This window comes from Cynara cardunculus, assembly GCF_001531365.2.
Source record: "Cynara cardunculus var. scolymus isolate 2C chromosome LG 9, CcrdV1, whole genome shotgun sequence".
NCBI classification, from domain to species: domain Eukaryota; kingdom Viridiplantae; phylum Streptophyta; class Magnoliopsida; order Asterales; family Asteraceae; genus Cynara; species Cynara cardunculus.
In genome coordinates this window covers 893,927-909,487 of record NC_037536.1, presented here as the reverse complement: position 1 = coordinate 909,487, position 15,561 = coordinate 893,927, and the positions used below count along the sequence as shown (strand labels likewise).

General features: G+C 35.3%; 2 protein-coding genes across 2 annotated transcripts; both read left to right on the top strand.

Annotated features, from left to right (window-relative positions):
* The first annotated feature begins 1,573 nt into the window (after positions 1 to 1,573).
* Positions 1,574 to 5,111, top strand: LOC112518539 (ganglioside-induced differentiation-associated protein 2). Its single transcript, XM_025126268.1, has 3 exons — positions 1,574 to 1,881; positions 3,627 to 3,891; positions 4,721 to 5,111. Exons 1-3 carry the CDS (start codon positions 1,641 to 1,643, stop codon positions 4,941 to 4,943), a joined length of 729 nt encoding a protein of 242 aa, XP_024982036.1. The 5' UTR covers positions 1,574 to 1,640; the 3' UTR covers positions 4,944 to 5,111.
* A 1,871-nt stretch (positions 5,112 to 6,982) lies between these two features.
* LOC112518280 (putative receptor protein kinase ZmPK1) lies at positions 6,983 to 9,959 on the top strand. Its single transcript, XM_025125921.1, has 2 exons — positions 6,983 to 8,386; positions 8,991 to 9,959. Exons 1-2 carry the CDS (start codon positions 6,983 to 6,985, stop codon positions 9,957 to 9,959), a joined length of 2,373 nt encoding a protein of 790 aa, XP_024981689.1.
* The last annotated feature ends 5,602 nt before the right edge of the window (positions 9,960 to 15,561 follow it).

Below are 15,561 nucleotides of genomic sequence, written 5' to 3'. Positions count from 1 at the left end.
GTGTAGAGTGTTAAGTCAGTTTAGATATTATCATTTACTGTAATGATTTTTAACTAATTTTTTGAGTGATATGTCATCATAAAAATGTATTTTAATCTAATAACAACAAAATTAAAATTAAATATCTTTTTATAACATGTGAGCAAGRTCTTGGCCAAGGTCGCATGAATTTTACACATAATTTTAATGTAAAATCACATGTGATTTTGTYATTTTTATGTTTTCTTTTTTGGTTACTGTATTTGTATAAACCTGACTTTATTTTAATATTATAATTATTGTTGTAAATTTTAATTTAGCATAAAAAGATAAAAACCACTTGAAACAAATGTAATTTGTTTTGGAGTAAATTGAATTTTTTGTCCTTGTGGTGAGAAGGATTATGTCTAGTTTTGAAATTACGATTTTTATTCTTATAGTTTGTAAGTTATTATTATTTTCGTTCCCGAGGCTAATATTGTTAAAACTTCTCCATTAATTTAGAGGTATTTTAATTTTTTTGATTTTTTTTGGTTCGTTAAATATATATTTTTGGTATTTTTGTCTTTTTGATTTAATAAAACTATATATATATATATATATATATATATATATTTTTTTTTTGATAAAAAATTATATTATTTTGTTATTGTTTATGATAAAATAATTAAAATGTTTTTAGTACAACTAGTTTTTTTTTATATGTTTGGTCATTATACTTTTAATTTTTTATGAGTTTGATTTTTACCACTAAATCGTTGAAGTGCATGTCATTGAATACCCATCACATAAGAGTATTTTTAGTTCTTTTTTCTTCATTAGAGACCAAATAATTATATTTATATAGGACCAAACAATCAACTATTCTTACTAAAAAAGTGTATGTAGTTTTATTAATAGGACGTACAATTGTTTGGTCTCATAAATCATTCAATTATAGTTTATCTATAACTATAATTACCATTATCAAACAATGGATTAATTATTTTATCAGAAACAACAACAAAATAATATTTTTTTTTATGCTTCTATCAAAGAAAACTATATAGTTTGATTTGATTAAAAAGAATAAAAGATCAAAAGAAAACAAAAAGACTAAAACACCGTGAAGTAAATGGAATTTTTTTTAATAGATTTAGAGTATGTTTGGTGCAAACTTAGTAACGAAAATGAAAATGATAGTGGATGAATTTCAATTCCCTCCGCTTTTACCAGTAATCAAATTTTAGTCTTTTAAAATAATTAGCCCATTATATTATAGAAAACCAAATAATTCCTTTTATTTTCATTCTTATTGATTATTGACACCTCCTTAGTCTTTATGACGAAATTGACAATAAGTTACAAATTATGGGAATAAAAACAGTAATAAACTATAAACCACCGACACAAAACCGAAATTTGAAAACCATAAAACAAAAATCGCAATCTTTCCCAATGTATAGGGACTAGATTTTGTGGTTTTTACTCTTGTTTTTTTTAGATTTTGAATTCTAATTTTTATAGAATACTCTTTGGAGATCCTCTTAATGGGTCGGATGGTTCGATTCGGTCCATTTTGGCGGTTTGTAACGAAGAAAGTGGGGATGGGGAGTGACCCACTTACCTTTCCGAGTTCAAATCAGAATTAGGATATGGAAAACAGAATTTGAGAGAGGATCATGGCGACTGCTGAAAACTTCAAGGTGGTAGTGGTTCCGTCGGATCGTCTTTCACGCCCCCTTACATCATCTGACCACCATGAAACCACCACCGAAGAGAACTGGCATGATTGCCCTTCCGATCTTGCCTATAACGACGATGAATTCCCAGCTCTTGATGCTTTGCAATTCTTCCGCCTTGAATCTGGTTCTGATAAATCTGGCAATCGCATATTTCGAATTGTTGGCAAATACTTCCCCGGTATGATTCATATTTTATAATCTATGGAGTGGCTGAATATTGAATTTATTGTGGTTTCGTCGATCTGTGGGTTCAATTGGTTTTAGGGGTTATAATTTTATCACATTAAAGACTTGTAATTTTCCCTTTTTTGATTCGAATGGACCGATTATATCCTGGAATTATTTAACAAAATAGGGTTCACCATAGAATTTTTCACCTTTCTCGCTCATGTGAATAACCTTAAACCCTAAGATATGATTCAGGTTATAGCCGTATGCCATCCACCATAACCTTACGCTTCAATCACCCTAACTTCAAAACCTTCTCAAATTAATTGACGGTATGAGAAAATACAAATTAAATGGTATTGGTAATGAATCCTTCGAAGTTATGCCTTTGATCCCTAACAAAACCGGTATGCAGTGAAGAGGTCCAGGTAACAGGAAACAGATGGTTGATTGTGTTTGAAAGCACATATAACTGAGAGGAAGAAAGTGCCATGTAGCGTTAATATAGATACACATATGCTCTGGATTATATTATTCTGAGCACAAACTTAAAGAATAAGGGCTTTAACACGTAAATGTTGTGTGAATGGTATATATGAAGATAGCTGGTATTCAAGTACTTATTGTTCATGTTTAGTAGTTATAGTGGATGATTGATGCAATTGCATGGCTTGTTATTACTCCTTTGTGTTTGGCTTAATATGGCCTCATATGTGAAGCACAATGATTGGAAGTCCGCTACTGATGAACCATACATTGTTCTTGATCTATGTTGGGCCTAATGGTACTAAAATCACAGTTACGGCATTGCCGCTTGGTGTCTTGGCAGTGGCCAATTAGTGGCATCCACCTGCCTTCTAGGAGGTCTCCGGGTATCATAGGAGCAAATCAAGCCCAATACAAGATATTTAAACGGAAAAAACTTACCTTTTGGTAGTAAAACAATACTGAAACCCAAATTATAGACCTGGACTGGGGATGATGGATGAATGTGTGAGAATTGGGTAACAATTGTTGTTTATTTTTTTTCTTCTTTCTCTTTTATTCAGTGGAGTAATCATAGTTTTGTGTGTGTTTACTTATTAGTTTTCCCCTTTTTCCCTAAACCAAGTTCACCTAAACTATACCAATGTGCAGATTCTTATCATGACTTGCAAGTCATCAGTAAAGTATTGTTTTTATGTGGAAATTCGAGCTTTAAAGTCCTATTGTGATAGAATGTCAGTCTCTTGTGAGGAGGGGACTGGTGTTATGTTTTTATGTGTGACACGGAACTCGCACACTTTTAGTGATTATCTTCCGTGACTCTTGTTGGTGAATTGCTGCTGTGATGATGACACTAAAATTTCTGATGCCATGTTATATATTCCACTATGACCTTTCTTATGTGTTGTTATTGCTTTGACCCTTGCCAACTTGTTTTTTGTGTAAAGCAACTTGTCCTTGATGATTAAGTGTTGGTATATCTGTTTTTAGTTACAGATCCCACCTTCAAGTGGGATATATTGGGCTCGTTTTGGTATGGTTTGGTTTATATATGTGCTTATAGTATTGCATAAACTGTGCAAATTCAATGGGTACATATGCAAATTGAACATTATGAACAACATTCTTCCATATGGTCTGCCATGACAACTATGCTTAAACCAAGTCGACCTAAACATGTATGCTTCCTCAGTTAGATGATCATTGCTTCTTGATATCTTTTACACTAGCTTCGTAATAACGCTTATTGTTAACCATTGAATATAACAGCCCCAGTAATTGGAGGCGAATGGCTGAAGAAGTACATTATACACAAAATCTCTTCAGAGTTGCCAGAAGGACCATTCTGCATTGTCTACATGCACTCGACCGTGAGGAAAGAATATAACAACCCTGGAATCACCATCTTGAGGTGGATCTACGAAGAGCTTCCTTCAGACTTCAAGGACAGGCTTCAGGTTCTCTACTTTGTTCATCCTGGATTGCGCTCTAGGCTTCTTATTGCTACTCTTGGCCGCTTCCTGTTAAGTGGAGGGTAAGTTGCATATTACTAACCACAAGGGTTGTGGCGCAGTGGTTGAGGCCCAGGGGATGTGGCGGAATATCCCATTTGCCCCGTCCACAATAATTATGCCACTAAGTTTGTCAGGGTTGATGTCTTACAATCACAATTTGCTGGGATTAGTCTGGGAATAGCCCGAGACACCCTTCCAAATTAAGAAGTTGCATATTACTTATTGTACCTTTCGCTTGTTCGTACACACTCTTCTGTTACTTCTTGCACATAAACTAAACCAAACCAAATGATCCCCGTAGGTATGTCCCACCTGGAGGTGGGGTCTGGGTAAGATGTATGCAGACTGACCTCTACCCTGAAGAGTAATGTTAAAATTCTGTTACTTCCGGCAGATGTTTCCTTGTTAATTTTTTGTTTTGCTAGCCGAGGTGTTCACATAAATAGTTTCTCTTGAGGCATTGCTTTCGTACATCCTACTTATCCCTGACCCTACCTTTCTCGAATAAGAATCTTCTGTCCCCAAATTCCACGTGCCCATGTGAAGACACATCATTATATAGTTAATATAAATTTATTTAATTTATCTTTTTATTCTTTCTCCTCCATAAAGTGATCGTGTGTCTTCATACAGGGATAAGACATGGAACCTAGGGACGAGCGATTTTTATTCACCAGTATGTGGGATATATTGGGTTTGGTGTTAATCATGACTAAAGATGAATCAAAAACAATTTCAGAAAGTTGAAACATTATGCTGTAACATCACACACAAAACAGATGTTATCATGAGAGTGTATATGTGTGTGTGTGTGTGTGTGTCCGCTCATAATGTTTATTCCTATCACAGGTTATATTGGAAGGTGAAGTATGTTAGTCGGCTGCAGTATCTGTGGCATGATATGAAGAAAGGATCAATTGAGATTCCCGACTTTGTAGTTGAACACGATGATGTTCTTGAACATAGGCCACTGACGGATTACGGAATTGAACCCGACCCCCTTCACTTCACCGGGCTTCCTTCCAACAATATCCCGTATGGGAGGTATGAAGATCGGTGGACGACTAGTTAACTTTAAAGAGCTTGTTTAAATAGCTAAAGAAGTTGTCCTTGCTGCTGCTGCTGCTGTTACTTTGATGCAAACCAAATTAAGCGTTGTGTAGAAGCATAAGAACAAGTAACTAATTATGGACCAATTTGTGTTTAATATAAATTAGCATGTTTAAGAGTCATATTTTTTTTCAACCGTGGGTGTCCGGATCAACTTTGTGCTTGAAGATGGAAAATTCCATGTGACATGAGGAGCCTCGAACTAATGACCTATAAGGTGAATTCTAAAAGCGGGCCTCTATGTTGCCAGTTGAGCAGCCCTAAAGGTTACATAGGTCTTGTTTGTCATAGCATTTAGTTTTATATGATTTGCGTTACTCTTTCGTTTGCCAACACGATTTATCATACGAACAACGATAATCAATTGGATAAACGAATGAAGTGGAAGTTGTTATATATCAAGTAGGTAACAACCCTGTGTGCTTGTGTAGAGAATATTATTAGATTGAGTTGAAGATATTTGAACAACCCAATCTAATGCTTGCGATTTGAAAAATCTCAATTCAATCTAACCAAAGTCCAACTCAACTCAGCCCAAACTATATAGGTTGGTTGGGTTGATACTTTAATATATCGTCTAGCTTCCCAACTTGTAGACGGTTCCTTTTCAAAATATTCTCCTAATTTTGACTGTCTTTGTTTTCTCTGGTCTACTTGTAATATCTTTTTCATCATCAATCAGTTGTACAACTTATTGATATTTTTTAAATATTAAGTATATCACATTCAATTAATTTTTTTCAATTTATATATATATATATATATATATATATATATATATATAAAACATGTGTGTGTTCACAGTTACTAAACCTATATACAAAGGAGTTATATAGAGATTGATCATATAATTAAAAATATTTGTATGTTATGAAGGTATGTGATGGTGTAATTGTCTTATGTACATATTAATAGAGACTCGACAATCATATTAAATCCAAAAAATAAAAGGATATCAAGTTTATCGATTTGGGTTGGGTTCAAATAAAAGTAACCTGATATTAACCCAATACTTACAGTTTGAAGATTTTACAACTCAATTAAATATCAGGTTGCTTCGAATTAAGTTATTCTGCATTGGGTTGGATCGGGTTTTCAAACACCCCTAATTATTAGAATATAAGTAGAGATTAGATTGATATATTATAAACAAAATAATTTTCAATATAGACGCCATGAATATAATCAATAGTTTCGCAAATTCTTTTGAGTCAATTGATCGATGTAAAAAGTATGGATATATGAAAAGTAAGTAAAAGCATGTAACCGTGTTCGATGGTGGTAAAAGACATGATGTATATTTTGAACGGATGTAATTTTTGGTGGGGGATATAACATTTAACAAGATTTTATTATAAGTTTTAATTAATACACCTAGCTATAATATATCATTCTTAAATATTATCATACAGGGTTATTTATATTAAGAAAAGATAATTAGAGATCTCTACCCTTAGATCAATTCTAATAAAAAAGAACCAATAGATCAACACCAATGAAATACAATAGATCAATTCTCTTTTAAAAGTTGTTTTAGGATTAAAGATGATCAAATGATCCAAATTTTTTCTTACATTTCTTATCTTAACTTCTATTTTATTTCCTAGATTAAATTTGTTAATCACATATGTCAAAGTCTAACTTTCTATTTTATATGTATGCATTAATTAATTTTGTGAAGTTGGTTGTTTAACATCTTTTTTATTTCAATCATGTAAAAGTTGACTAATTAACATGCCAATAAAAACAAAATGATATTTGTCTATTTAAAGAATAAAAAACGGTAACAAACAACATAAAAATGATTAGTTCATAATATATTTGTTGTCAAATATATTATTAACAATTAAATAGCTAGCCAAAGTCTTTAGGATTAAAAAAACCTCATATATAGCAGCTTATTCACGTACTAACTTGGAATACATTAACCACCAAAAGCAGCCATCTTCCTGGCTGTTTATAAGAAGCCCTTTAAGCTGTTAGGCTTTGTACGTCTGAACGATGACAAACACATTCTTATTTCTCCTCTTTTGTTCCTTGATTAGATCTTCAGCTTCAAACAAGAATGCTCTTCATGACTATCATCATCTTCAAAGAGGCTCTTCTTTATCTGTTGCTGATGCTTCACACCTCTTAACTTCCCCAGACAAATCTTTTACTTGTGGTTTCTATAACTTCCAACGAAACGCTTACTGGTTCGCAATCTGGTTCACAAACTCCAAAGACCGAACCGTGGTTTGGACAGCCAACCGCAACACTCCTGTCAACGGTCGTGGCTCAAAGGTTACGTTTCGGAGCAACGGAGCCATGGTTTTGACTGATGTGGATGGCATGGTTGTATGGGAGACAAACACAACGTCGACGAATGTAAATAGCGCGATGTTGCTTGATACAGGTAATTTCGTATTGAAGAACCATAAAGGTCAGATTCTTTGGCAAAGTTTTGATTATCCAACAGACACACTTTTGCCTTCTCAAACACTAACAAAAAGCAAAAACTTGATATCTGCTTCAAGAAAAGGAAGTCTTGAATCTGGGTATTTCCATTTGAGTTATAACAGTATTAATGTTTTAACAATGGTCTACGATGGCCCAGATATATCAAGTGTGTACTGGCCTAGTCCTGATCCTGGTTTTAATGTTTGGGCTTATGGAAGAACCTCCTATAATAGTAGCAGAATTGCAACCTTTAATGATTTCGGCGTGTTTACCTCGAGCGATAGGTTGCAATTCAGTGCTCTAGATATGGGTCTTGGGATCAAAAGGAGACTAACCATGGACTATGATGGTAATCTCAGAATTTATAGCTTGAACGAATCAACTGGATTATGGTCGATATCATGGCAAGCTCTTGCACAACCATGCACCGTTCATGGAATTTGTGGGAGAAATGGGATTTGTATACATGGAGAAAAACCGAGATGTTCGTGCCCGCCTGGTTACGAGTGGAGCAACCCTACTGATTTAACTCAAGGATGCAAGCCTACTTTCAAGAAAAGATGTAAAAACTCAACAAGGTTTGGATTTTTAGGACTGCCGTATACAGATTACTATGGGTTTGATCTAAATTTTTCATCATCCATTTCTTTCGAATCTTGTAGAGATATCTGCTTGAAAGATTGTGGTTGTGAAGCATTTAGTTATAGGCGAACTGGTGAAGGTAATTGCTTCGCTAAAAGTGTCCTCTTCAATGGCCTCCAATCATCTAATTTTCCAGGAACCCTATATTTGAAAGTACCAATAGGCATGGAAACACTAGACAATATCCTTTCTGGTTTTGAGCCCACATGTGTGGATACTACCATTGTCGTGGGTTCATCATCTATGTACGGATCATCTGACAAAAAGGTGAAATGGGTTTCTCTTTACTCCTCTTTGGCTATTGGTGTGGTTGAATCTTTAGCCATCTTATGTTGAAATCTAACCGGATTTCTTCTACAATCGTGTGAATCACTTTCCAAATTCGATATTTCGACCGTATATGCCTGGTATCACGAAATCCGAATTGGGATAATTGTAAAAGCAACAATCTTGATTTTTGGCAGAAATCAAGATCAAAACTAGAGAAAAATATAGAGTGTCTTCTAAAGTTCGTGTGTTTTCCCAAAAACTGAAAATCGAAATTAAAACTCAAAAACTGTGAAAACGGGAGTTACAAAGTTATAGGATTCACAATCCTACCACAGAAAAATCCAGAATTTTCCATTATAAACCCTATACTTATATAGTTACAAAGTTATAGGCTGCCCCGCACCCCGCTAGTGGCTCTGCCCCTAGGACCCCGCCAGGGGCGCTGCCCCTTGGGACCCTGCCCGCTGACCGGGCAGCGGGACCCCCGTTTTGCGTTCAGGGGGCGTTGCCCCCTAAATATTACCGGGACCGACTTAGACTAATACAAGCGTGCACTCCACACTCTCCATACATGTTTTAGAACAAAGTTCAATCCCTTTGAAACACACGTACAAAATCCATTACACTAAATGTAACCGGTGACACTAAAATCACCAACATCTTATTTGCATGGTGGCTTTTCTATGGGAACAACGAACTCATAGCCAACCTAGAATACGGGTATTGTATGATATCAAGTCAATTCAGGGGTTTTAGTTATCAAGAATTGATGAAAGCGACACAAGACTTTAAGGTAGAGATAGGGCGAGGAGGCTCTGGGGTCGTGTATAAAGGGGTTCTTGAAGACGAAAGGGTGGTGGCTGTGAAAAGACTCGAGGATGTGAGTGGAGGAGAGTTTTCGACAGAGATAAGCACCATCGGTCAAATTAATCACATGAATCTAGTCCGAATGTGGGGATTCTGCTCGGACAAAAAACATAGACTTATAGTTTATGAGTATGTGGAAAATCTCTCTCTTGACAAGAGATTGTTTTCCTCGAGTTTTCTTCAATGGGATGAACGTTTCAAAGTTGCCATTGGCATAGCAAAAGGTTTGGCTTATCTACACCATGAGTGCCTAGAGTGGGTTATCCATTGTGATGTAAAGCCCGAAAACATTCTTTTAGATGGTGCACTTGAACCAAAGATTGCAGATTTTGGTTTGGCAAAGTTGTCTCGAAGAGGTGGACAAAATTCGGAGTTCACTAGGATTAGAGGGACGAAAGGATATATGGCTCCAGAATGGGCACATAACCTGCCCATCACAGCCAAAGTCGATGTGTATAGCTATGGGGTTGTGGTTTTAGAACTTGCAAAAGGTATTCGGGTTTCTAGTATAATTGTACATGAAGGAGAAGAGGAAGTATCAGAGCTCATGAGGCTTTTAAAGGTAACAAGAAGAACTATTCAAGAAGAAAATGAGTTATGTTTAGAAGAGATTATTGATCCACGGTTGGAAGGGTTATTTAATAAGCAACAAGCTAAAAAACTGGTTGAAATCGGTCTCAGTTGTGTGGAGGAGGACAGAAATAAAAGGCCAACAATGGATCTGGTAGTCCAAATTCTAAATGATTGTGAGAGTCAGTAACTAAATGTGCTACAAAGAATAAGACTTGAATGTTTTAAGAAAACAAAACTATTCAGAGATGTTTTAAATTCTAAATGATTGTGAGAGTGAGTAGATGTTTTAATTTAGATGTGATTATGAATTTACACATTTTCTACCAACAATACATAGCACTCTTCATAAAGGATCTGATATTAGAATGTGTTTTTATCTATCGTTCCCTAAAATGTATCATATTATCCAATTGTTAATTATTTTGCTAATAATTCATATTATACTTTTACCCGAGTGTATTCTATGTTTCTATTCTGTATTGTCTTTTATATAAGAGATATATTAACTATTGAAAATTGTTAATTATTTTGCTAATAAACCAAATTATATTTTTATTTGAGTATATTCTATATTTCTATTAATTCTCTCTTTTGTACCGTCTTCTATATAAGAGATACATTAATCATTGAAAATTGTTAATTATTTTGCAAATACTCCAAATTATATTTTTATTTAGGTATATTTTGTGTTTCTATTCCTTCTGTCTTTTGTATTGTCTTTTATATAAAAGATACATTAACTGTTACAAAAATAGGGATACAAAATTTTAGACATTTATGACTGTAATGTGTGTAGAAAAACGGTCATGACGTTCGAACCGTTTCACATATGTAACAACAGGTTCTCAGAAATTGGCACAATTGAGCGAGGTGTAGTAAATTTAAAAAAATTTTGATTTTAATATTTTATTTGTGTTCGGATTCCCTGAGTTCTGTTATACAAAATACCCACAAGGTTAGATTCATATATTAAACTTGTGTAGGTGTCTAGGTGATGATTACTTTGATAGCTTTTATGAGTTTTAGAATCACAAAGTGAGTGATATTGGTTAATCAAGATCCTCCTTTTGGTTGTAGACATACACCATCCTTTCCATTGGTGGAACCATGTTATATCCATGAGTATGACTTTCTAATTGAAAAAAAAACGTATAGTAGAGATGGAAAGGGTGAGGATATGGACCGAATACCTGATCTTGAGTAACCTAGTGTCCCAAAGCCACCACTTAAAAGGTCCTCTTGCATAATACAAGAAGCTCCTAAAATTGTGGTTATTGCACCCCTAAAAACCACTCTAAAGCCCCTTTCACAACCGGTTCAAAGGACCCATGAGCCACAACCTATAGACAGCCGATTTGATGATGTTTTAGGTCTAGGTAAGAGAGGGTTTGATAGAGTGTATGTGGATACTTATGATTTCCTTCATGAGGTCATTGATGCACATGGTTGGGATGTTTTGTTATAAAACAGAGTTTCAATAACAAACAATCTCTGAAAACAGAGAACACAATGATAACTTGTATGGTTAACGCACAAATTCACAACATCACAAAACTGGTGTTGTGATTCAAATCATAAAACAAAAATTAGAAGGAACACAAAAATTTACATGGTTCGGCCTTTAGCCTACATCCACCAAGCAGCAGGAACAAATTCACTATCAAATCGTGGAGATTACAAAGGTTCACACACACACTCCTTACACCATTATCTGCTCTCAGACCTTCTTAGAAAAAAACACACATCTTTTTTCTTCTTTTTTGTAACTGTCTTTAGGGCTGTGCAAAACCCGACCGTACCCGAACAACCCGAACTACCCGACCGAAAATAACCGATCCGAACCGAACTATGTAACCCGACCAAAACGGAAGTCCGAATCCGATTCATACGTCAGGTATGGAGGATCGGGTAGGGTGGTTAAATCCACCACCCGAACCCGTCCGATACCCGAAAAGCACAAAAGGGTTTTAGTTTTGCTTTAGGGATGTTGCTGCTGCTTGTTTGCTGCCGTGTGTGTTTCACTTAGGACAACTCCAACCATCACACTAAAAAAAACACAAAAAACACCAAATCTGGTGGGCCCATAAACACAAAAAAAAACTCAACTCCAATCACAATCTAAAAAAACACTAAATTTGTGGACCCCACATTAAAATAACATATTTTATTAACTGTTTTTAATAACAATATTTATAATTTGTAATAGATATTATAATAATAAAGAATTAGTAATTAATTAATTTAATGAAGAAATGTTAAAATAAAAACGAAAAATTGTAATTAAAAAATTTTATATTTAAAAAGATTACATTAGTTCAAATAACACATAAATAATACTAATTCTCCGAGTCAGTTTATGCCTAGCGGAGACGATTGGACCCTTTAATTTATGTATTTCAATTTTTAAATTTCCATTAATAAAATATGTTTACGTTTATCCAGTATTATATTTGTGTTATTAATAATTTATTATATATATATATATAAATTTAAATAATAAATATAAAAACCTAAAATCTTAATATTGTAATTATTTATTTATTTATTTATAATTTATTTATAAAAAAATATTTAAGAAAGGTGGTGGGGAGTGGGGACCACCCATTTGGCAGGGTTTTGCCGTTCACTTTCTTCACGGCATATTTGCCGTTCGTTTTCACTCGCCGGCATAATTTTAGTGTTTTTGACGGACGATTGGAGCCAAGAGAACGGCAAAACCCTAGTTTTGCCGTTCGATTGGAGTTTCTCTTAGAGCGGCTAACATGTGCTGTTTCTTCTTTGAATTCAGAACTAAAGAGCGACCAAGGACGACTTGCCTATCTCATTGCCTTTGCCGGTTTGCCCTATTGAGTGTTGTGCCGGTGGCCCTACGCCTAACGCCGGTGAGTTGTGACTCTGCCGGCCTGCCTCTCTCGAAGACTCAAAGTCTCAACTCTCTCCTCTCGAGCCCTTGAGTTGTGACTCTGTCGCCGGCCTGACTTGTTGTTGACTCTGCTAACACTGAACAATGGTTGATAAATGAACTGCTGCCTATACCTTTGTTGTTATATGTCTATTTGAGTTTGTTTTAATGGTAGTATGTTTTAGATCTTTGTTCAGAACTTGCAAAATGCTATACCTTCTGTTAGAGTTTTTGAGAAATGATTTTGGTATGTTGTTATTAGCTGCCATATATGTGCATCTTTGACTTGGAGTTTTATGTTTCATCAAGTGCAGTATCTTTGATTTATATCTCAGATGTTATTTGTTTAATGTTGATCCCTGTCTAAAGCCTAAATATGAGTCCCCATTCCTGTATGAACTCCATATCCATGGCTTTCCCATCTGACCGTACATCTCCGACATAGATCCTACACCTAAACCCATATCTCAAACCCTGGTTGATATTTTGCCCCCTATACGGTTGCCCATTCTCAACCTCATGGCCGTCATAATTCCCAACAACCCGGTTTCCTTTGTATCACCGACTCATTTAATGGTAATAACGCAGTAGAAAAAACAGCAAGGGTTTCTTGACGAAAAAGTGCAGTCGTGAATAGAATTCGATAGAGTTGGTGATTCTGCGAAGGAATCTGGGAGAAAACAGGTCGTAGAATCAAAATCACCGTTCTCGATTGCAATTTGATGCTCATTCTTAGGGTTATTTCTAATCGTTAACATCGTAAACTGGTATTTAGTTTATCATCAATGAATACAGTCTGCAAAAAGATTGTTATACATCCTATTTAAAAATTGGTGATTAGTTTCTTCACCCGAACCTGACCCGAAACAGCCCCGTACCTGCTTACACCCGAACCTGATTGGAACCCGAACCCCGAACAGTATACTTCGGGTTGTGGCTTTGTACCCCGAAACCTGATCGGGTTATCCATTTTTGGGTCCGATCCGACCCGACCGATGCACAACCCTAACTGTCTTGCAGTTAGGCATGGGAATAGGCCCCGACCCGTCGAGGAACCCGGTGCACCCCCCGGTTGGGGACGGAGATTCCCTGCTAAATCAGGGATGGGGACGGGGATCCCCGTTTGTCTCAAACTGGGGATGGGACGGGGACGGGTATGGTACTCCCCGCCCCCCGTACCGTACCCATTATATATATATATATATATATAGGTGGAGGTTCAAACGAGAACCCCTGTGATTTACGAGAACGCGAGAACAACTCAATAACCTCAAACTTTTTTAATTAATAAATTAACGTTTATTATATATAAATAATTTAATAAGGACAGTAATATAAGTAATTTTTATAATTTTTATTTTATTTTAATTAACCATAATTATCCTTTCACGTTCTACGTTTTACTCTTAGTAGTTTTCTTCTTCTCCTTCGTTCATGCTTCTTCTCCTTCTCGTTCATGATAATCTCTAGATAGTTGATGGCTTAACATCTTTTCTTCATATCACACCCCTATCACATAAGTATCACACTCATATCACATGATTATCACACCCATATTACATGATTACACCAAAATTTTAACTTATCAACCAAAACGATAACCCAAGTGATGTATAACAGTGATTATCACACCCCTATCACATGATTATCACACCCAAATCACACGATGACACCAAAATTTTAACTTATCAACCAAAACGTTAACCCAAGTGATGTATAACGGTGATTATCACACCCCTATCACATAAGTATCATACCCCTATCATATGATTATCACACCCCTATCACATAAGTATCACTCCCATATCACATGATTATCACACCCCTATCACATGATTACACCAAAATTTTAACTTATCAACCAAAAYGATAACCCAAGTAATGTATAATGGTGATTATCACACCCATATCACATGATTATCACACCCATATCACATGATATATCACACATAGTATAATCCTAACCTATCGAAACCATTCGAAATCCTTGTGATAATGTCTAACATAACCAATTGAAACCATGATGAACTCGAGTGACATTGATATCACATGAGTATCACAACTAATCAATTAAAAACTTATTCAAAACGAGTAATTTTGAAAGATACCTTGAATTTGTCTGCTTGTTGCATGCAATGGCTTCTCGATTAGGGTTCTTGGTCGATTAGGGTTGCGTGTTCTTGGTTGATCACCGTCGATCAATGTTTGCTTCCGTCGGTTGTTTTTGCGATTTGAAGTTATGAGTCTCATTGAATTCATAACCGTTTACTAGATAATGATAAGGCTAATGATGTAACGCCCCAACCCACATATTGCATGTAACACATATTTCATACAAAAGAAATATATGATATCATTTCATTCAGGTCCCTTAGTACATGAATCTAACATGACCAGATACAAGGTCCAAAAATTCAAAATACATTTCTTGTACTAATCAATCCAAACAGATCTTCAAGTAGAAGCGCATAAAGGAACATATTAAACTTTTTCCTTCCCCTTACTGTCCGAACCTCCTGCAACAGATAATTTAAATCACAAAACGAGGGTTAGACCGAAAAGTCTAATGAGATACCCTATTTATGTTATTGCAGGGTGACAAATCACCAAAACCTTTAGGGAAAATATCATTTCATATATATAACAAATATATGAATAAATAGAAACGTAATACCAGATCTTTTTCATTTATCAAGCAAAGTATTCCGCTTATTCAAATCTCAAAACTCTAAACCAATCAGGTTCCACATAATGCCACTTTTAAACCTTTTTTTTTAACCAAACAAGGTTATATAAAGCTTCAGGCCAAACCTGACATTTTCTCCTCAATAACATCCAAACTATGATTTCCAATAAGAACCTTGATCCTAAATCTTTAAGTCACAAA

Coding starts and splice junctions, on each gene's coding strand:
- LOC112518539 (XM_025126268.1), top strand. CDS start 1,641: ATGGCGACTGCTGAAAACTTCAAGGTGGTAGTGGTTCCGTCGGATCGT. Junction 1,882..3,626: donor TGTTGGCAAATACTTCCCCG/GTATGATTCATA, acceptor TGAATATAACAG/CCCCAGTAATTGGAGGCGAA. Junction 3,892..4,720: donor CGCTTCCTGTTAAGTGGAGG/GTAAGTTGCATA, acceptor TTCCTATCACAG/GTTATATTGGAAGGTGAAGT.
- LOC112518280 (XM_025125921.1), top strand. CDS start 6,983: ATGACAAACACATTCTTATTTCTCCTCTTTTGTTCCTTGATTAGATCT. Junction 8,387..8,990: donor GTGTGGTTGAATCTTTAGCC/ATCTTATGTTGA, acceptor AAAATCACCAAC/ATCTTATTTGCATGGTGGCT.